Consider the following 22,329-nt stretch of genomic DNA (forward strand, 5'->3'; position numbering starts at 1 on the left):
GCCTGACATCGGTAGGACTCCTTCCCATCGAGTTTGCAGCTGACCTGGATTGAGGGGGTGTAAAAAGAAGGAAAAAGTGGGAGCAGAAAAAAAAAAGTTAATGAAAGATGGGATAAACAAGAAAAAAAAAAAAAAACAGAGAAGAAAAAAAAGACACAAAGGACATGAAGAACAGAAAGAAAGCAAGAAAAAGGAGAGAGAAAAAGATTTCGAGGTTGGCGGCAGCATCGGGGCGAGCAGCAGCCCGGGCAGGGATCCACCGCACTCCGCCTGTGCAGGAGCCGGATCACGGGCTGGTGTCGGAGCGGAGCCGCCCGGGGTGCGGGCGGGGCGCGGGGCGGGGCGGGCGGTACGGAGGGGCGGGCGCGGGGCGGTCCGGCACGCAGGCGCGGTGGGAGCCCGGGGCGCCCCACGCGGGCGCTCCCAGAGCCTCGGCGGCGGCGCCCGGCTCGGCAGCGAAGGGGGCGCGGGCCGGGACCGGGCGGCGTGGCGGTGGCAGAGGCACCGGTAGCGGGAGCGTCCGGGAGCTGCGGGAGGAGGGCGGCACCGCCGCCGCTGCGCCCCGCTCAGCCGCGCTGTCGCTTCTGCTCGCCCCGCTGCCATGGGTTAGGGGCGGCGGAGAAGCGGGGGACACCGTCAGGCTGCGGCCGCCGGCGGAGCGCGGAGCGGCGCCCTCGGAGCCAGGGGGCGGACGGCGGCGGCAGGGCGGCCGCCTCGGGGCTGGCGCGGGAGGCCGGGCCGGGGAGCTGACCCGGTGCGAGCGCGGCGGCGGGCGGAGAGATGAGCGCGGAGTTGGTGAGCAGCGCCCTGGGGCTCGCCCTGTACCTCAACACGCTGGGAGCCGACTTCTGCTACGATGACAGGTACGGCGGGCGGGGGGGGCTGCACACCTGCCGGCGGCGGGGCCGGGCCGGACGGCTGGGGGATGAGGGAACGGGGAGCCCGGAGCGCCGGTGCCGGCGGCGGGGACGTTGACGGGGCCGTGACAGCTCGCTGCCAGCCTGCCCTTCTGGCGGGCGCTGCCGCCACTTCGGCCGTCCCGGGCCGGGAGCGGGGTGTCGGCGGGGCACGGGGTGCCGATCCTCCGAGCGCCGGGCGGAGCTGGCCGCCGGCCATCCCGATTGGTGCCTTTTCCGCTGACTTGATGTGATTGCAGTTAGAACGGATGCGTAATTAAAATGTATTAGGGAGAACAGCACGCCTGGCTAAACTTACGAACCGTCCTGGGGTGCTTCATGCGCCGTTGGAATTAAACCATCTGAGAAGCGAGCCGGGATTTACTTTGACAGCTTCTCGGCGGCCCTTCTCCTCCGCTCCGCCCGGCGGGGGTCCCGCGGTGCGGGTTGCTGTGGGTGCCTCGCAGCGCCCTGCGGGGGGAAGCGGGCGGGCACGGTGCCTCCGGGTGGAGCGAACCGTCCCGCGGGGTGGGACGGGGCAGCGCTCGGTCGGTGCGATGAGCCGGGGCCGCCTCCCTCGAGCCGCTGCCGGCGATGCACCTGCCGCGTCGGGAGGAGCTCCACCGTTCCCGCAACATCCTCAGGGCTACGAGCGTGAAAGCGGAGCTGCGGGGCGTGCCGGGCTGGGAGCCGCGTCCCCCTCGGAGCAGGGCAGCTCTAGCTTCGGTCCTTGGCGTCGCTGACACGAAGTCCTGTGGAGCGATTACTTCTTTCTGGTGTTTGTGTGAGCTTTCCGGTTACGGAGAGGGGTTTATTTTTTAAGCCTGTTTTAACATCTGAAGACGTAATACACGAACAGTAAAAGAAGGGAAAAAAGAAAACAGCCGTTATTCTGCTAGGCAGGGTCTGAGTTGAACCAATAGCAAGCAGTATTCTGACACACTGACACTACTTTCAACCCGCTTGTTGTAGCTGAGAGCTGCAGGAGTTGAGGAGTATTTGTGTAACCCTAAGCAGCGTGTGTTGCAGTATTTGGGCAGAACTGGGTTGTTTAAGGACGTGCCTGTCAGCCTGTCCTGCAGGCCAGTTCAATTTGGCTTGGGGTAGAAAGTAATTTGAAGTGTTGCCTGATAGTATTGATGCGGAGGTCAAGGTTACTCTTGCTTTTGCCGGGGTGTGCTTTAACACAGTTAGGAAACAGGGGTATTGGAAAGGGTAGAAAAGATAGTTTCATGCTGTCTTCATAATGTTAGTCCCACACTATTTAAAAGGTGTTGTGAAACAAAGCTATGCAGACATGTTTGCCTTGTAACTAAAGAGCGCTTCTCATCATTTCAGCTAAGGTTTAGGTATTCACTAGAGTGCTCTAAAAGCCAGTTAGTGGCAGTCCCCAATGCAGGGTCATGGAGTTAGGATGCCTTTCAACTGCAGCCCTGGAAGGGAAAGGCAGGAAGGTTGTTGCTTGCTGGTAATTGTAAGGCTAGGAATTGCAGCGGCTGGCTCTCAGACCTGAAGGATTCCCATAACGATAATCACAGGATCTTGCTGCCCTGCAGGAGCCTACTTGAAACATAACAGAGGAGAGGAGGTTGATGCTGGAGCTGCAGGACATGGCCCCCCATGTGGGAGATGGATCATACTACTAAACTTTAAGTGAATCAAGATTGTGCCTTTACGCTGGGAGCCTGCAATCTTGATTTCAGGAGGGTAGCATATTGCTTTACCTTTTTCTTCCTCCTTTGCCAAGTGTATTGAAATTAGATCAGACTGTTGTTTTTTATTTTATTTTTTTAATATAGTGATCAAGCTTACTTTATAAAGGGTGTCTGTAATTGCTTTCTGTGTGTTTTTATGTAGGCTGGTTAAGATTAAGTGGCGTCATAAAAACTTCTTAGAACAAAATCAATTTCCCAATGGTAAAACTTAATATTTTAGCGGCTGCACTGCACCAAACCAAAGCCTGTATGGGCAGTGATATAACAAGCTTACTTGTACTCTGAGGTTTATGACTTTGTATCAAAGAATTCAATATTTTGTTTCCTACCCTTCACCCTATGAAACTGAAATTGAATGAATTTAAAAAGTATTTGTTCTCACTTTTCATCTGGAGTCTGCCTAACTCACTGCTGCTTTCATGCTGGATAACGTGACATGCGCATAATCAGTGCAAATGTGATCTCTTAGATCGATTGGCTTATTGATTAGTGTGAATGGAAGTGACAGCTTCTAAACCTGAGAGCCCAGCGCAAAGAGGAGTCACTGTTGTTTTCTCTGTGTATCTTGGAAACGAGCTTTTGTCACCCTGTTCCCTACTGCTGTAATTTTCACAGGCAGCTGTGATATTCTCTAGAAAAATGTGTAGATTACTGGGGAGGAGATCAGTAATAATCCTGTTCATTTTTGGAACAAATGAATGCACTTCTTATTCTCTTTTTGCTTTTGTTTTTAACTTTAAAATGGGTATGGCACAAATTAACCTGTAAGAAGTGACAAATGGATGAGGGGTGGGTTCATGTCTAATGCCATCATGAGCTCACGTTGCATGTTAATAAACATTTACTTATTGTTGAGCAAAAGCAAAATCATTTCGGAAGCAGTAAGAAGAGGTAGGGAGAAATGTTATTTTTATTCCAGTGAATGTATTGAAGATCTAACATATTGGACTGTGTTAAATCCAGCTCCTTGCCAGATTAAGAGGGGGCTAATCTCCAGTCGCTGCACATACAGCCCTTGTTTCAGGCTAAGATCTACCTGCATCACAGGAGGGAAACCTATGGCTGCAGTGAGGATAACAACCTGGCATTTTTATTTTTCCTTGCCACTTGAGCCCACCCCAAGCAGGCAATCTGAGCTGTGGGCCCCTCACACGACCTGCGTTAAGTATGACAGATCCCTGTCAGCCTGTCGCTGGGGTGTGGAAGATTTAGTGCTCTGAGTGTCCTGGGGTCATATGCTGTTGTGGTGCGTGTCTGAAGCTACTCATCCACTGAGTAGCTTCCTTTGTCCTCTCAAATGTCAGAAGGAAGACATGGTTTGAGGGAGCCACTACGAGGGGTCTTTAACTGATGCATCTTCTCTGTGCCCATTGTGTGTATTTTCTGGAGCACCAGTTTTGCCAGAATTCTGGCTCTCTGAAGGATGCTGGCCAGATCACCGTGGCTTGTGCTGCGTTGTGTTTAATGGGCCTGAATGGGGCAGCCTTGCTGGTTGGGAGAAACGGAGTCAAACTGTTTTGTTCCAAAGCTGCAGAATTACAAGCTGCATCGAAGAAATCATAATGAATGCCTTTGTGGTGTAGTGTCAGTTTTACATGATTTGGAAATAGTCTGAGGCCGTGCCCATTGCACGGTACCTCTGTTGGGTCTGCCCGTGAGAATTAATCTAGCAAGTGACCCAAATACAGGCACTAGAAGAACAAGTGTAAGTACACTGGGGAAAATTGCTTGCCATCTGTCTCCTTGTTGAATGTGTATATTTGATTATTAATTTACATCTGTGATTTTTATGGCTCCTTTTTGTCATCTATTCTGTTTCTCAGCTCCAAGTGCACCTCTCCAACAGCCTTCAGCAGATCCAGTTCTCAGGTGGCTGCAGTCTTTTCAGTTCCAATAGTGAGGCCAGCTGCGGGGAAAAACTGAAGAAGGGGGACATTCACGCTTTATCTGTAGTGTTTTCCCTTTGTCCCTGCTTCTGTGTCTTAAACGTGCTAATTTCAAATGACCACAAGGATATTTTGTAAATGGAGCATGCCCTTGTGTTTGCTGATAAGGCAAAATGTAATCCAGAGAGGATGCCTGAGTAACCGAGGCAGCGTAGTTTTCAAGTACTGTATTTGAGGATCAACCAAGCAAGCCAGCCTGCCTGGCAGGATGAATCTGGCTTAATAATGTTCCATTGCTATGATGTCTGTTCTATTTTCAATGCTGAACATCATTTTAAAATATATTTGACCTATAACTTTAAAATCATTTGTGCATAAAAATTTGTGCTGAATAAAACGCTTTGATCAAAACATAAAATCTGTTTCATCAAGATAATGTGGTGTTCTGTGTTCTTTTCTTTCCTGCATTAAAGATGCTCTAGTATAGAGGTATTTGGAAGCAAAAAAGAAATTGTCCCCACAGGCTTCATTTGAAGATTTCTGTTACATAGCACTTAGATAAACTGTGCTGCTTTTGGTAGGTGGTTCGGAGAATAAATTCATGACTGTTAGCAGATGGAGAGTCTCCCTGAGTCACTGGCGGGATGTAGCTCATCTGCAGGAAGTTCTTCCAGCGCACAATGGAGTTACAAATTCAAATGATCCACTTTCTCCTGCATCTCCCATATGTATTCCAGCTGCGCTTCTGAATCCCTTTAAGTTTGCCAGAGTGAAAGTTGTGCAGAAGTCTCTCATCTCAATTTGTTAACCATCTGATAGCTGCAGGAATGCTGAACTAGATCTACTTTGCCTCCCTCATCTGGAAGTTTGCCTTTTCCTTGTTGGCTGCTAAGGATTTTTTTTTTCTAGTGAAGCTGACTGAAGCAGGCTTTGCTGTTTGTTTGTGGAATTTCTTTCTTTAGCTGAAGTGTTTGATGCTGAAGCTGTAGATGCAAGGCCCGCTGGCAACCTGTGGTGAAAGTTGCTCCAAACATACAGTTGGAGAAACAGACTAAATCTGAAGAGAGAGATGCTTGTTCTCATTGTTATTTATGTAAGAATTGAATCTGTTATTTGGGCCAATGTTTACAGTTGGATTTTATCTTTGAATTACTTTGCAGGCTTGACTTGGATCAACTGTCTTTTTTAAACAGTCTTCACTAATTTTTGTCAGAAATGTTGACTGAAAGATGGAAATGTTTTACCTGGAGTTTGAATCCTAGGCCAAAAGTCCTTTCTTCTCTGATGCTTTGGCTCCCAGGGCAGTCTCTTTGTTAAATTTCTCATGGTTGCAGATGCTTTTTGCTGGTCTTTGACATTTGGCAGCTCTTGAACTCCTGTGTTTTCCTGCTTGGGGCATGTGGTCGCATAAACTCTCCTTACCTACCTTCAGATGGGGGCGCTTGTTGTGTGGGAGGGTTGGTTAAATCAGGATGACCGTGGGATTTCATTTCACTTCCAGATCTGGTTCTTAAGTCATGTACCGGTAGCCTCAGGATAGTCTTCTAGACCTGAGAAATTCAAGTTATGACTTGTACAGGCAGGCCCTCCCAAGTAAGCAGGGGAGGGTGCATATCCTGCAGTTCACTTCCTTGTGTCGTGCTCTACTGAACTCCAGAAGTCCAATTCCTATTGCTGAGTGAAACTTGAAGTGCCACAGGAGATGTTTTTTGGAATCACACCCCGGGTGTTATTTAACATCTTGACTCTACTGCTCAGTTTGTTAACTTTAGGACAGTCAAAATACCTTGCAGACCTGTGGATGCCACGTAATGGTCATCTGCAAAAGGCAGCAGTGTTTCCTTAGGCTCTGCTTTCTGCTGGGGCATAACACAGTGCTGCTGTTACTTATTTGACCACTTGTTTCGAAACAAATCTGCTGGATGGCTGGGATGTCAGTTAAAGATCAAGTATCTGTCAAACTCTATTTCACTTTGTAGAAGAAGAAAACCAGTAAAGCTAACAGTGTGAGGCCGATGAGACTTGTTCATCCAGCGCCCTTTGGAGAGGGATCGCTGGCCATTATGCTCTGATGCACTGCCATTTGAGCAATCCCTGGCCCTAAGCTTCGTGAGGGAGAAAAAGTAGAAGTGATGTCCTTAAATATTAATCCTTGTGTTCTCTGGGCATATTGGGGTTTAAGATGTTAGTAGTGGGGGTGCTGCAGTGGTGGCTTCTGTGAGGTGAGTCTAGCAGCTGTTCCATGTCAGATTAGAACCAGCTCCAGTTGCTCCAGAAGGGCCCCACCGCTGGGCAGAGATGAGCTGGGTGTGCCCTGGGAGAGCTGATCTAAGAAAGGGAAAAACAGCAGCTGGGAGACACAGCCCTGCAGCCACTGAAGTCAGGGCAGGAGGTGCTCCAGGCATGCTTCCTGCAGCCCAGAAGAGGCCCGTGGTGAAGTAGGCTGTCCCCCTGCAGTCCATGTGCACCACACAGAGCAGATCTCTGTGTGCAACCATTGGGAGCCTCTGCAGGAGCACCCTGGGTAGAAGCTGCAGCCCATGGGGAGGATGCTGTGGTGGGGCAGGAGGGCTGGGGGAGCTGCCACCCATGCGGGACAGTACTTCAAGGGTGACCCCTGTGATAAAGACCTATGTTGGAGCAGTGCTTGGAGAGCTGCAGTCTGTAGGAAACCCAGGCAAGGTCAGTTCAGGAAGGATGACATCTTGTGGGAGAGACCCCACGTGGAGCAGGGGTAGAGTGATCATGAAGGAGAAGTGGAGATGAAGCAATATAAACTGACTGCAATTCTTCTTCCCCTGTGCTTCTTATGTGAAGGGAGCAGAAGGAGGATGACAGGGGAGTGTCTTTTGGTTTCCTTCTAGTTCTCTCTACTCTAATCAGTTATCAATAAATAGTAAATTATATTAATAACCCTGTACTGAGTCTGTTTTTGTTTTGCCCATGTTGGTAATTAGAGAGTCATTTCCCTGTTGTTATCTTGATCCTTAAGCCCTATTTAATCTTGTTTTATCCACCTATTCTATTGAGGAGGGGGAGTGAGAGATCCATGTGGTGATGCTGAGCTGCCCACTGGTGTGAAACCACCACACCAGGACACTGTGAATTGCTGTTAGCATTCATTTTCTGATGGCTTTATGAGGGCTTTTTTTTTTCTTCAGGAATAGTAGGAGGTTTCAGTTGGAGGTAAACAATAATGCTCAATTATTGTCATCACATACCATCTTTCCTTCTTCTCATCTTTTTAATTGCTGCAAAACGTGTTACAAAATCAGTGTAATCTCTCAGAGTGTGCAGGGGTATGTGCAGTCCACAAAGTAAATGGAATAGTGGGATTTTGTTTTATGCTTAAAACTTGACACCAGGTGTTTTCAAGCATCTGTCCTCCACCAGAGAGCTGGACAGACTTCTATTTGAAGTCTTCCAGAAGGGCTGCTGAATTTATTGGTCAGTCTCTACTGGCTGTGAGCACTCTCTCCACCCAGCTCAGTCCAGGCCACAGTTTTACAGGTGAGGGAAAGTGGATTTTCCATATGATGGTGCAGACCAGCACTGCTAGGCAACTGGATGGGCCACTGGCATCCCCTATTACTCACGGACCTGTCAGTAGACCAGAAAACCCCTCCCTGACCTCTGACCCATGTTTCAAGTGAGGACAGCTTTTTCAACATCCTGTTTCCAGGGTGGATTTTTCTCAGCTTAGTGTTACTCTAGGCTATTTTGCTAATGAGAGGGTTATGTGATTTTAACTCCTATCTGCTTTAGTCAGTCTGGTATTAGTTCAGAGGAACAAGGCGGTAATTGGTAGCAGAACTATCGCTGTAAAGTCTCTGCCAGTGTCTGGATGTTATTTTCATGCAACTTGTTAATTTGCATACTTAAATCCTAAAAAAGGACTTGAATGCTTAAAATGGGGTCACAATTCAGTGACCAAAATTGTCATGGAAACAAACCCACTCAGCATCAGCTTAAACTGCTTCTAGATCTTTGTTCTGTCTTCCCTTCCCACTCCCTGACTTTTTAGATGAAACGATTAATAATTGGCCCTGGGCAGAGGAGCCATGCTTCAGCATGCCTTTCTCCAAGACACTGAGCATCCTTACTGCAGAACAGCCTGCATCCTGTGCTTAGGACATCCCTCTCGTGGGAGACCAGTCTGGAACCCTCTCAAATTCCTAAATGAAAGATAGATATACCACAAGTGTTTGCAGTCCCAATTTGGAGACAGGATTTGATTTTTGTCCTTTGCTTTTTTGTTTGTATGGTCACCTGCCCTCAGTAAGCATAACTTTGTTTTTTATTGCTATTCTCAGGATTTTCTGTCCCTCTGATAAAAGGAAAGCTGAGTCCTGAGTTGGATGGCTCTCTGTGACTTAGGTGCCTTCCTCTAGAAGCAGTGATGAGCTGCTGTGTACGTAAGCTTCCAACACTGTAATTCATCAGTGGTGCTATTATGGCATCTAGCCTCTGACTTTTAAGCAGTGATGTTTCTCAGTTGATATTGTTTAAAATAGCCATGAGGTTTTCCCTGGTAAGTTACAGAAGCCGATAATGATTATTTGATATATAAAAAAAAACCCACAACAATGTTTGACTAAAGCACTAAGGAATGCTCTTCCTCTTAAAATTATCCTCTTAAGTTAATGTTTTCGGTGGGTTTAAGGTAATGTGGTTACTCCATGGGGAAATGTTGCCTGTTATGAAGATCTTTGAGGATTAGCGCTGGTACCAAGAAAATATACCTGTCTGTACATAGGATTCAGAGAGGCCCTGTGTTGCGGAATATCACAGTTAAAAAGAAAATCCAGTTCTGAAAGCTACCCTGCTAGCACTGAACTTGATTTGGTTTTGTTGATGAGTTTGTTTATTATGGCTTCATCTAGATTCCAGTAGGAGAAGAAATGAGAGTCGTCATGAAAAGGCAAGCATCAGTGTGTAGAGATAGGAGGGCTAATGTGGCCTCCAGATGGTAGTCAGAGATGGTATGCTTTGAAATAGTGGTCACTTTGCAATGAAGGATTCAGTTCACCGAATTGTGAAGTAATAGGTCAACATCTTGGACCAGAGTTAGAACTGCTTAATCCAGCATGTTTTTTTCTTCAAATGACTAATTTGTTCCAGTAACCCAACATGAGATCTTAAAGTGCTACTTCCAAAAAAAATAAAAAATAAGTCTCTTCTGGGAATTTTTAGAGTTTTTTTGTGTCTCTGTATAGTTTGGTCCCATCTTATACAGGTGTTTTTTTTGTTTTGTTTTGTTGGGTTTTTTTTTGAGTGGACTTGTAAGAAGGCACAGGAGGATCTCACCAGCTGCAGAGCACAGTGGTATATTAACCAATACGCTTAAAGTTTGCCTTTTAAAGCACACAATGTATATGTCTTTACCGGGTGTTTAGTTCTCTGTCACTTCCTTTCTCATTCTGTGTCTGTTTGTGATTTTAGCCATATTCTAGCACTGTGATAACCCAAATGTTCTTGACCCCGTTTTGCAGTATCATCACATTCATGGGTCCGGATCAGTTACCTCTGGCTCTCTTGTTCCTGTGGACTTGTACTCTACTAGTTTGACAAGGGGTTTAGGTCCAGCTAGAAATTCAAGTGAGATGCTTGCCGTTATCTCTACAGCCATTAGAGTAACTTTCTTAACCCATATAACAATCGGGATTTCCTTGATTAAATTTGAAGGAGCCTGTGCTGGCTTCATTGGGACTGTGTGCACTTGTGGTGGTTGTTCTGTAGGCTGTGAGCCTTCTGCTGTGTACTCTTTTCCATTCTTTATACTCTTTAAAAGCAAAACAAAACCACAAAAAATCATCCAAAACAACAACAAAAACACTCTTTTTGTTTCCAAATAAAAATATTTGAAGGAGTACTGTGCCGTGCGATATCCTCTCATTTCCATCAATTATAGGAACATGAAGGTGCAATCATGCGTTCACTTGCACTTCATGCTGTCCTTATTTGATTTGACTGCTTAGTGAGGCTGTAGTGCTGGTTGGTTGTTTTTATTATTATTTTTTTTTTAATTATTAATTTTTTCCCAATAAAAAGATGAAGAGGTAATTAGGCTCAAGTGTGAGGCATAGGCTCATAAATGGCACAGTATCTTAAGAAGCCTTATTTTGTGAGTTGTCAGTCCTCTAGATACCACTACAATAAGATATATATATATATATTTGCCTTAAATTAAGACAGTAGTTGTCTGGCTTTCCTTGTTGATCTCAGAATTTCATCAGGGATTCATCCTGTGCAACAGACTGAAATCAGATGAGAAGCTCCGTGTGGAAGTTAGGTTTGTGGGTCTCTAGCAAGACTGTTCTCCTTCTGACATCCTGTCTTTCACCTTTCAGACCCCTCCCCAGCAAATCTCATACTGAAGAGGGGTAGATACTTCTGAGAATGGCAGACATCTATGTGTCTATTTCCTTGCTGAAAATAAAACAACCAAACAACCAGATTGTAATAGGAAGTAGTAAATTCCATGGAGGTTGAGTGTATGAGTGTATGTTCTTGTTTTTTTCCAAACAGTTGCTTGAAGAAACAGTTCTACTTGAAGAAACTTTCTAAGATTATTTATTTATTTATTTTTCAGGAAGAAAGGAAGATTGGTCTTGCAAAAGCAGAGTTTGTTGCAGAAGAAAGACTTCATTCTCTAATTAGTTATTTGTAATTAAACTTTTGATCGTTTGCATTTCTATAATTAAAGCAGAAGAAAACTGGGCCTTTCTAAAAGCCTTTTGATCTAAGTTAGGGTTCCAGTGCCAAAACAATAATTTAAATGCCCCATGGCTATATAAATAAAGCTTGCAGAGAGAAAAAATACAAAGTAAATTATGAAAAATTTAATCAAATAACACTGTATTTTTTTGTGTGTAGTAGCTTGTTTTGGTAATGCAAGCAGGTCTTTCCTCTTTAACACCAGTGTACTTCAGTAAGTGTTGCATTTTATATAAGATGACTTAGCTGTGTGTTCTACTCCATTTCACAGCACATTACTCATTTCTTTATGTGAGTTGTTAAAAACTGTAGTATTTCTCTTTAATAAACACCGTGCTTCTGAAGAATTCTCAGGATGCACTTTTTTTTAGAAGGAGAAGGACTTAACTATAGGGAAAGGCCAGGAAGTAGATGGCTCCTTGTGTTGCTGGCCTTGTGTTAAACAGACCCCATGTGAGATCCCTTCAGGCTGCTCTTCACTGACAACCTCCCTTGTGCACTGCTTGAGCTCTGCAATGATAGCTGAGGTCATCCCTGCACCAGAGCTGTGGTGTGAGGTAGCTTGCAGCATCCTGAGCGTGGTTATGGGGCTATTGGAGAGCTGCTGGCAGGTGCTACCCAGTGTGAAAGCCATGTCCACCCCAAGAAGCTTGGAGTTGCATGTCTGGATGTACCCTGAGCTACTGTGCAAGACACTACATCTTTTACTGTTTCCTCTCTCCCTATTTTTGCCCCTTATGTGATTATAGGCTCTTGGCAGCCAAAGTGGCATCTTTAATATACATACGACACGGGTTGGCTCAGCATGATAAGGGCATCTGGTTGTGGGCATCTGGCTGTTTTAAAAGGATGATTCAGCTTAAAGAATGGAAGCTTATTGGAAGTTGTTTTTTTTCCATAGAGTTGCTAGGTCTGTGGGTTCTATTTAGTCAGGACAGATTGGATGCTGTCTCCCTTTCCGCTGACTATGTTCCACTGTAGGATTTTACCAAAGATTTTATTGTCTTATCTTTTTATGTGACTCTAACTCTTTTTTGATTCGTGTTGAATGAGTTGGTTTGCATCAGTTCAAAACTGAATCCCAAATTACCCTGATATTTGATGGCCCTAGATACCTGGTGTTTCTGACTGGCTAGTACAGGGTTAAAACAAGTAGGAAGGATTAAGTGTCCAGGCAGCAGGAAGTTAGTTTGTCCTCTGGAATTTAGAGCCTGCTTTTAGCACTTGACAAAGAAAATAATGAAAGGATGTTAACAAAAAAGTAGATATTTCTAACCACATGAAATTGATTTGTAGAGGTACGATAAACCTGTGAAAGATTCTGCAGGAAATTCTCCTGTAGGGGACAGTCAGCTATTTCTTTCTTTCTTCCTTTCTTTTTTTAATGTACGCTTCTCAACCACTAAATGCAGTCTCTTCCAAAAGCAGTTAAAGACTATCCTGGAGTTGGACAGACTCTCTGGTGAGTTGGGGGAAGGATTCCATTAAGGAAAAAGTTCTGAGGAATATTGGCTTTCACCTAGTTGTGCAATCCACTAATGTATAATATTAAAAGGAATTAACATGTGGTATTTTTCTCTAGAAAAATGGTAAAAAATATGAACTACAGGTATACAAGAATACCTGTAGTGTTTCATCCATCTGATGTTAAGATTTGTGTTTAATCTACTTAGGTTCCTCCAAATGTAACGCCTCCTATTTGTTCCCATGGAAACTACAACAAAGAGCACAATATCGCCATTTTATAGAGCAAATTCTCAGCTACAACACACTATTTTCAACATAGCTACTGACACTTGTTATGCATTTTTGCCAACGATGAACAAGAACCTTCATGGCATGCTCATAAAAATTTACGCCAGCGGAGGTCACCTACTTTTGCCACTGCTGAAATGCACCACCCACTACCTCACCATGCTCATATCTGCCATTTGGTCTCCATAAACATCCATTAAGCACTGATTAATGTCAACGTGTGCAGTATTTTCTGCATGGAGGAATTCAGTGAGACACCTTTGCTTCATCCACACTTCCTTGTCACGCTGCCTGTCTGCTGCTATATGTCACGGTGAGAAGGTTCCACCTCTACTGTCATACCACCAACATCTACCTCTGATTTTGTAGGCCAACATACTGAAATAGGCATTACTTTTATGGAAGCCATTGTTTTGGAGCTGCTGATCTGAGGTGTTTGGGATTCTGCTGATTTTGCAGGACAAGAGAAGGTTTTCTGCTCTGTATGCTGCTATGGATCTCAGCACTCCTTGGGGGCAGTGTTAGAGGAATCTTATCTAAGCATGAAAATTGAATAGTAAAGGTCTGAAGGTGATGAGTATGATATGTATATCTTGAAAGGCTCTGATACACTAGCTTGAAGCAAGGTACCACCCTGTTAGGAACAGTTTCCAAAAGTCACATGCTGTGTGAAATTTAAATGTGCCTACTTGACTCTGAGCTTGGTTTGCTCTGAAATTCTTGCAGTCTGAAAACTGTAGATTTTTGTTGAGACTCTGTATAGTAGCTTATTATAGGTGAGGAGTTTCTGTTTATGTTCACACTGCGCAAATTGTTAATGACAGAAAAAAGTGTATGAACTTGTTGTGCAGTGCAAGGTTTTAAAGTCAATTTCTCATTGCTTGAAACACAACGTGTTACAGTACCCGTTTCTGAATAAGTGACTCTAAAGCATGCAAATGAAGAACTAATACACAGGTAAATGTAAGCGTGGAAGAGCTTGCCGAGTTCTGGCATAAACACTGTTACTAAGTGTCTTATTCTTTCTATAAATATTTAAGAAAAATCTAAGTGATGTGATGGATGGTGGATGGGATTCAGATCAGTTTTTTGAGTTTTATTTTCTTCTGGCCTCGTATAATTTCAGTGATAACGCTTAGAAGTGTAAGTTGCCCTTGATTGCCTGAGCACAGGCAAGGCAATAGGGACTTCTGTCCGTTGTGTAGCACAGCAGGAGTGATGGCTGAGTGTTTTTGCTTGAGCAACCCTGAGAACACTTTATTTTGCATACCTCTTTTAAGACAAGAAATCACAGGGAAACATATATATACAGAGTATATAAAAGCACAATGTTGTACTTTATATTCACTGTACTATGTGCCTAGAAAGATAACCAGTGAGTAGAGAGTATTTGTTTTCTATTCTCATTTCTCATTGAATCCTATATGAAATGCATGAAGTAGCAGAACACAGTCCTGCTAAGGAAGAGCAGATATTGTGATAATTCATAGCATGAATCTGAAATCATGCCAGTTAGTCCTTTGCCAAGGGTAAGTGAACACACTTGTAGAATAAGTTGCTCAAGGCAGACTACTTATCATGCTGTATTCTGCTTTGTAAAATGCAAAAGAGCCCTGTGCATAGCAGGACAGTTGCATTTAATATGCATATTTAATTGCACATATAATAGCAGACATAATTTTCCATCCTTGCAGTGCTATCTTATGTCTGCACCAACAGTGCAGGTCATGGAGGAAACGAAGGGATCGACTGCAATCAGCGAATCTTCCTACAGAGTGATTAAATTAGTATCAAATTATGCCCTTAGGATATTTCTAAGCTCTCAAATATAGTAAGCAGTATGGTAATCTGAAAATAAAGGATGTTGTTTTTTTCTAGTCATAAGAGACTTTGTTTCTGTAGTCGTTCTGAGTTTCAGCAGGAATTTCTACCATTTTGCTTTCTGCAGCAAAGGATCTGTGTTGACTTTGCAGTTTTTATTTCTTTTTCTGCTGAGGGTTAGAAGCTAGGTACATGGGTCACCTTTCACTCATTCTAAATAAAACTAAATGAGGAAGCAAGTATAGAGATTATATTTCAGCTACTGCTTCGGGAACTGACTAAACGTTGATTTAATTGAATTCAGTTTAGATTGGTTGAATGTTGCTACTGTTGTAATTAAGGAAAGAAAACTGCAGCTACCTAATCTGTTTTTCTGTCTCTTGTACCTGCCTGAAATTTATTCTTTTCTAAATTACAAATGAGCGAGTGAAGTATCCAGCTAAGCAAAATCAGTATTTGTGCCTTGATGACTATGCACTAACTATCTCTTGCTTACTGGGATGGTAAAAATTAGCAGATTGGAGAAGACAAATGGCCTGTTAAGTAATCTGCAAGAAGGAGGAAAAATGACTTAATAGCTTGTTTTAGTGGCGAGCTGTTTACTGCGTCCTTAGGTAGAAAAGGTCAAGATAAAAGCAGATCATTTTGTAGGTCTTATGTGTCAGTAAGAGATAAAACAGCAACGTAGGGCTCGGGTTTACCCTGAAGACTACTTTTGGAAACACTTAGACATGTGTTCAGCTTTTTGGATGTAAATAGTCCCATTACATGAAGTCTGGTCCAACTGGAGTCAATGGTAAAACTTGTGGCAATTTAGATGAGGCTAGAATTTCATGAATAAGTTCAGTGAGACTGCTTGTATACAGAAAGTTAAACATATGGCTCAGTGTTTGCAGGATAGAGGGCCTGAAAGGCTACGGGAATAAGGCCCTTGTGACACAGTTTGAAGTGTGACCTGCCTTGCTGTTAGGTGATGGAGAGCTGTGGCGAGGAAGTGGATGAACCTTTTGGGCATAAACAAGCAGAGAGTATATAAAACATAATAAATAACTACAATTCATAAAACGCTTGGTTGGTCTTAAACAATGAATCGGTGAAAATGTTTATGGGCTGTGCTTGTTCTTGTAATATATTTTTATTTTATATTTTTTGGCATAAATGCACGTAAGGAATTCGTATCATTGTTATGTTTTGTTATTCATAACTATTTAGTAGTGGGAGAAGCTTTCTTTAAGAAGGAGGATGTGGCAAGACAGAAGTTACAACCCATCACACCCAATATAATAGTCATAAGAGTTACGTATGCAATGTTTGATAATTATGACAACTGTCGTAGCCATCATGTGTATCAGCTACTTAATTTCATATCACGCTCAGTGAAGAAACACTGTGTGCATTATCATAACTTTGACTGTTCTCACCATCTGAGGCTTTCCCCTCCAGATGTTTCACTGGTTAGCAAATTTGATTTGGAACTGCTTGTACAGCAAAACAACTGTCACATACATTAACGGATCTCTGTCTCTCTCTTTGTGTAGAATATCTTTGCAGAGCCCAGTTTCATGTCTTGGTGACAAATAGAATTTAAATGACGGCCTCCTTAATTCTGTGAGATTTAGATAAGTGCAATTTTCCAGTTTTTTGAGGGAATCATGATTTATATTTTATAACACATACACAACCAGGCAATTATCATGAGGTCTTATGGCAGCTTGGCAGTCTTTTGTGCCTATGGAAACAATTGCACAATAGTGCATGTGCAGATAATATTATCAGGTGTTCTTTGTGCGTGTTCACTCATTTTACCTGGAGTATACTAAAAAACTGCCTCTACCTTCTCATTTTAAAGAAGCCAGCTCTGTTGTAAGATGAACTTGCATAAAGACAGAGACATTGAGGTCTTAAAAAAATAACAGCTGCTATTCATTTTCAAATGCTTTCATTTTGGCATGCTGTTGGTGATATTTTTTCTCCGTGCACTTGAAAATCCTTGTGCCGGGAGGAACGTCTCCCCATGGTGAGGTTAGATTCAGGCTGTGACCTCTTCTTTGTCCTTGCTCTCTCTCCTTATCCTGTCTCCAGGTTGTAGACTGATATTCCCTGTTTTTCTGGAGGATGGAGGAGGAGAATATATTAGCACTGCTGACTGTGCACTACAGTTACTGTTGGGGAATAGGAATCTGTAGTGGCCAACTTCAAAAAAAGTGAAGTGTCAAGGCAGTAGGAGGTACTGCACTGGTATGGAGCTGTTGTGATGTGTTTGCATGTGTCTGAGGCAAATACTTTCTCACTTCTCATTCAGTGTTTGTAGTTCTTAAAGTTTGAGAGTTTTTTTGCTGCATTATAGTAAGATATCATCTTATATCATCCCACTGCATAGGGAGTGGTGCATTAGAGTGCTTCAGGAGTACTTGAGATTTCCTCCCCCGGGACACTTCAGACTGAAAGAGAGTAGAAGAGCAAAGCATGGAAAAGAGAGAGCACGTGCATAGTGTTCCTGCATGTTAATCTATTTGTTGTATCTGCAGGTATGAGAACCATCCAAAAGTTGAAGTGAAATGTCTGGAAATTAGGAGGAGGCAAGACAGGGAAGAGAGAAATGAGTTATGGCTGAATGCTTGGTGGTTGTTAGGCATGTGAGATGCAGAGGATCCAAAGCCAGTACACAGACTTGGAGGAAAATTGCCCTCAATGTGTCAGTGCTGCTACTGAGTTTGCTGAAAGAGACATTAGCCCTGGATTTTGGCAGTCTCCACTGTTTCTGTTGTAGCAAGCAAGGCTGGGTCAAACTGCTTAAGCCAAGGAAGTTTGCTTTGCCGAAACAAACCTGAGATCGATCACCCCATTGGCATGGCTAGGAGGTTGCATGGGGTAGCTGCTTGTGGCGTAGGTGGTGATGAGCAATTGGTGGTGATAATCGCATCAGACTGTACCAGTGAAGTCTGTCCAGAGAGATCTCCCTGGATTTCACTCTCACCTTTCACGAATTTTCAGCTTGCTCTTCTAACCTGTTCTGTTTCACCATCTCCCTGGGTGGTTTTCTCCTCTCATGTTTCCTACAATGGAAAGCTAATAAGACATATACAGAAAACAGACGCTGGAACCGAAGTAGGAAAAATGAGCAATGGCTCAGTTAATAGAGTTTGGCCCTTTCAAGGAGAAAGACACAATGTAGACTGAAAAAGAGATAAATGGCTTGGGAAAGGAAAATGGATAAAACAATGTGGCTGAAGACAGAGGCCCAACTGTTACTGTGTAAAAATTAGATTGCTGCAGAAGCTGGGGTTTCGTGGCTGCCTTGTTTGGCTATTCTTTACTGTGAGTCCTAGTTTAGGGCAGACAGCAACAATGCGAAGCACTGCTGCTTTTAACAGGTTCTTGCCAAGGCTGCTGTGTGGCTAATGAAGCGCTAGAATGTAACCTAGTCTTGGCAGTAGAGGTTTGGGTGGAAGGCCAAACTGAACTATCAGCAGAGATGATACTATTTTTAGGGCTACGTATCTGAAAAAATAGTTGATAGAAAGCTATAGAAGCTCTTGGAAAGTGGCACGTGCTTGCACTTTGGATGCTTTATGCTGAAGAAGTTTTCAAATCCCTGTCAACATGAGAACTGACTGAATTTCAAACATAGGATTGCACAGCATGTGGCATTCATTTATTATCCCATTATTAGATTAAGTGTTATGAATTAAGTATTCTTTCCCTGTTTTCTTAGGCTATTGTTGTAGGAGGCAAACATGCATCTGAAATACCAGGTATATATATATATATATATATATATATATACTTCGCTTTTTCTTCTCAGACTTTTTTCTTCTATTTCTTTCTTTCTTTCTTTCTTTCTTTCTTTCTTTCTTTCTTTCTTTCTTTCTTTCTTTCTTTCTTTCTTTCTTTCTTTCTTTTTTATGATGTCTGTTGTGAAGGACAAAGGGAAAACTTAATTTTGACCTTGAAGTAGAAATTATTTGTGATGAATACACATAATTCCAGGCCTGCAAGACTTGTGACCTGAAAATGGGAATTTAACCTCAGTTAACAGATTCTGAGACCTGCTTGGTGTGGAGTTCTGCTAAAATGTTCAGTGGATGCTCTTTTGAATGTTGAATGAGGTTTTAAAAGATTTCCTGCATTTACCTGTATGTTGCCTGACTTTTAATGCTGGCACGAGCTTGGTAGAAATTCTATACATTTATCATAAAAAAACTTCCTACTTGATGGTTCATACTTCTCCCTCTCTACTTGTAAAACAGGAGGAAAATACACTGAGACTTTCCTGTTAACATTTTTCTTAATCACTGTTTTCTTAGATGGATGAAATACTTCAGGACTGCTTATGGCTATGGAGTATGTTTACCTTTAGCTGATACAGAAATTCTTCTAATACATACTTTTTTTTTTCTTTTTTTTTCCTGTCAAGCGTGATATCCAGGCTTTGGGCATATAGGCAGAATTTGTCTGCTAATGGCATAAAAGCAGCCCACTTACACAAGTGAGATAACATCAGACTGATGATCAGTTTGCATGGTGACTTGGCAGTGCAGCATTCACCAAAGCTGTTGGTCAAGGAGTAGGGATGAAGTCTATCCAATATGTCTTTTGAATACAGTTATATATGTTAAGTAGGAAGAAAAAATGTGAATACTGAAAATGGGAATGCTAATGGTTTTTGTAGCATGCTTTCATCAGTTACTTTGGTGTACAGGTAACTCTCTCAAGCCAGTGTAGCAACAATATTCTCTTTTCAAAGGGATCTGAATTCTGGAGACCGTGCAAATATGAGGGACCATATGAATATGAGGGACAATAGCAATCTCTGTCCGACCTAATAGAAAACAGCAGCAAATAACTCAGTCTAGAGAGTCACATGTGTTCAGTGCATGCTTCTGAGTTATTCTGGCGTCTAAATATATTCCCAGTGTGTGACTATCACTGTATTTTTGCCTCAGAATAATTATGAGTTACTTGGACTTAGATAGTTTTGGCATATGCTTGAGTTATGGCTCTGGCAGACAAAGCCAGAAAGCTCAGATAGAGCCCAGTACCAGGGCTAAGTCAATAAATATATGATATTTGCAGTGTGGGTGGTTCGAAGAATAATCTTTTCAGAAGTTTATAAAAGTACACTCTTTCCAACAGCACTGTAAGTTCTGAAGCAGCTGGATCTTTCTAAGAGTTGCATCTCCACTGTCTGAAAGACTATAGCTGTCCCAGTCCTAAAGACCAGGCCCGTATTCTGGCCTACACAAACAAAAAACCTCATACTTTGTATCTTCCCTTGTCCACTTTTTGTTGGACTTAGTAGTATTGCTGATATAAACCTAAACCATGCTATGGCTGTCCTATTTTTTGAGAACATAAAAATCTTAGAGATTTTGCTCATGTTTTGTTTCCAATTACTTCATCAATACCTGCAGTATGAAGCAATAGAAGTCTGTATCTGGGAAATCAGTGTGGGGAAAACAAAACATAATTAAAAGAATAATTGTTAAAATCAAAATTAATTATAGTTAATAAATAACATTTAAATATATATATTTGTAATAGATCTGTATCTCTAATGATAACCTTTAATTTTCAGAATGCTGTTGGAAAGTTTTATTTTGCTGCTTCTATGTATTTGTCTTTAAAGAGGTTTCAGTACTTTTTGAAGACAGTTATATGCTTGTAAAAATCACCAACTCAAAGTGCAGTGGTTAATGTTATCACATGTTTACTCTGTTTTAACATTAGAATGATCAGCAATGCCACAAGCTAATATGTGGATTTGCCTGAGGTGATGTTGTGAGCCCTCAGAGTGATGTGTTTGAAGTTGTGCTCATCCGCTGATTTGAGTAAAACATGTACCTTTATCAAAGACCTGCATAAGGACTTAGATAATTTTATGATTGCTTTTGAAACAGAACTTTAAAGGTCTTTTCCCTTTTAGTTAGTTAACATTACTTGTTTTTTTTTGTTTTTGTTTTTGTTTTTTTTACTGTTTTTCTCCTGTACTGATGATCTAGTATTAAGAAAACATTTCTTATCAGTATATACATATATATAAAGAAACAGAAACAACCGAACTAACTCAACAGAACAACCCTCAGAGGAAGAAACATAGACAAGCCTTTTTGTGCCATCATAGACTATGAACTGTGAAAGCGATGCAAGCTCAACTAGTCTTCTTGCATGTCAGTATTAAATTTGTTCCATTTTTCTCCTGTATCTTGCTGTTTGCTTTATTCCTCTCCTCTTGTTCTTTCCCACCTCTCATTTGTATCACAGCTTCTGTGATCTGAAAAGGAACCTGCTCTGACCTTTTTTCAGTATATTGCAAAAAAGCGTCTTCACTGATGGTTTGGATTAATTAAATATTGTTACTTGGTTCTCTGAATCTGATCTGTGTTTTGTTGCTTCTTATAATTCATGTAACCTACCTCTTCATGCTTTTATGGGTCTTTGGTGAGGACAAATGTCAGACTTTTATGCTGGTGCTTACTGATATCTGTATCTTTTCTGTACTACATTAAGTTCTTGAGTTCTAAGAGTACCCTCTTAGAGAAGAGTATCACGGAGAAGTGATAAGATACAGTGATGCTTATGTAAAATACATGCTACTCATGAATTTTACTTGTGAGCTGCACAGCACCTTTGCCAGCAGGGCAGACCTGTGAGTGCCTTCTCCTTGTTGTCAGAAACCAGAGCCACTTTCAGATCTGCTGCCCTGGCAGTCCTGGGGACACACTGCTTTCCCAAAGTGCTCACTGAAGGCTGGGCACGGTGGCCTTGATGAAGGCCCCTGTCTGCTCCTCCTCTGCCTGCTTTGTTCCACTAATCCCACAGCAGCTGTATGAATTTCCTTTGATTCCTCCTGCTGCAGCAAAGCTGCAGGGGCTCTGGAAACCTGGCCCTGACCCCTGCTGAGCTGATAGAGATAAGAGCAGCAGCTTTGCCAGTGAAACGTTTGTTGCTGCTATATTTCAACTCAGTGCAAGTCGAACTTTGTTTTTCAAGGATGAGTGATCTCAGCAGCTCTGGCTACCTCAACCCTGTCCTGGAGCCCCCAATGACCAGACCCTGCTCAGTCTTGGTTGGGAGCCACTGTCTGTGAGTGGGTGATAGACAGTTTGCACAAGGGTAATACTAGGGGCAGTCAGCCACTAGACCAAAAACAGAGCTGCCAGGCTGCTCCCATGGCACTAGGGGCCTTTGCCGCGCTTGGTGCAACAAGCATCCCACGTTTTGGATTATGTCAGTCTGATATCCCTGAAGTAAACATTGAAAGTTGATGGGTTTTGTTCTCATTTGAAGTTCATATAGATAAAATTCTATTAGCACAATCTGCTTTGTCTTTTATCACTTTCAACTCTGCTAGGTATATTCAGTTTCAGCATTTGGATATGAGCATGCTGAAATCTTTTAAAGTATTTTTTCAGGATGGCATTGCTGATTTACTTTTGCAGGAACTTTTGTATCAGTCTGTTTAATAATAACTTTAATGCTTACAAACGTAGAGGGACAATACCAAGGATACTGCTATTATTTCAGCCTATACACTCT

General features: G+C 42.7%; 1 protein-coding gene across 4 annotated transcripts in view; it reads left to right on the forward strand.

The window, feature by feature from the left end:
• Positions 1-397: 397 nt before the first annotated feature.
• Positions 398-22,329, forward strand: part of TMTC2 (transmembrane O-mannosyltransferase targeting cadherins 2) — a 241,980-nt gene continuing 220,048 nt past the window's right edge. For 3 of the 4 annotated variants that reach the window (XM_015857482.2, XM_015857488.2, XM_015857497.2), the window contains exon 1: positions 398-863. In XM_015857482.2, the coding sequence (XP_015712968.1) occupies positions 781-863 (83 nt within the window). In that variant the 5' untranslated portion in view covers positions 398-780. The remainder of the gene's footprint in view (positions 864-22,329) is intronic. The other variant, XM_015857506.2, reaches the window with a different exon arrangement.

Source organism: Coturnix japonica, chromosome 1, assembly GCF_001577835.2.
Source record: "Coturnix japonica isolate 7356 chromosome 1, Coturnix japonica 2.1, whole genome shotgun sequence".
NCBI lineage: Eukaryota > Metazoa > Chordata > Aves > Galliformes > Phasianidae > Coturnix > Coturnix japonica.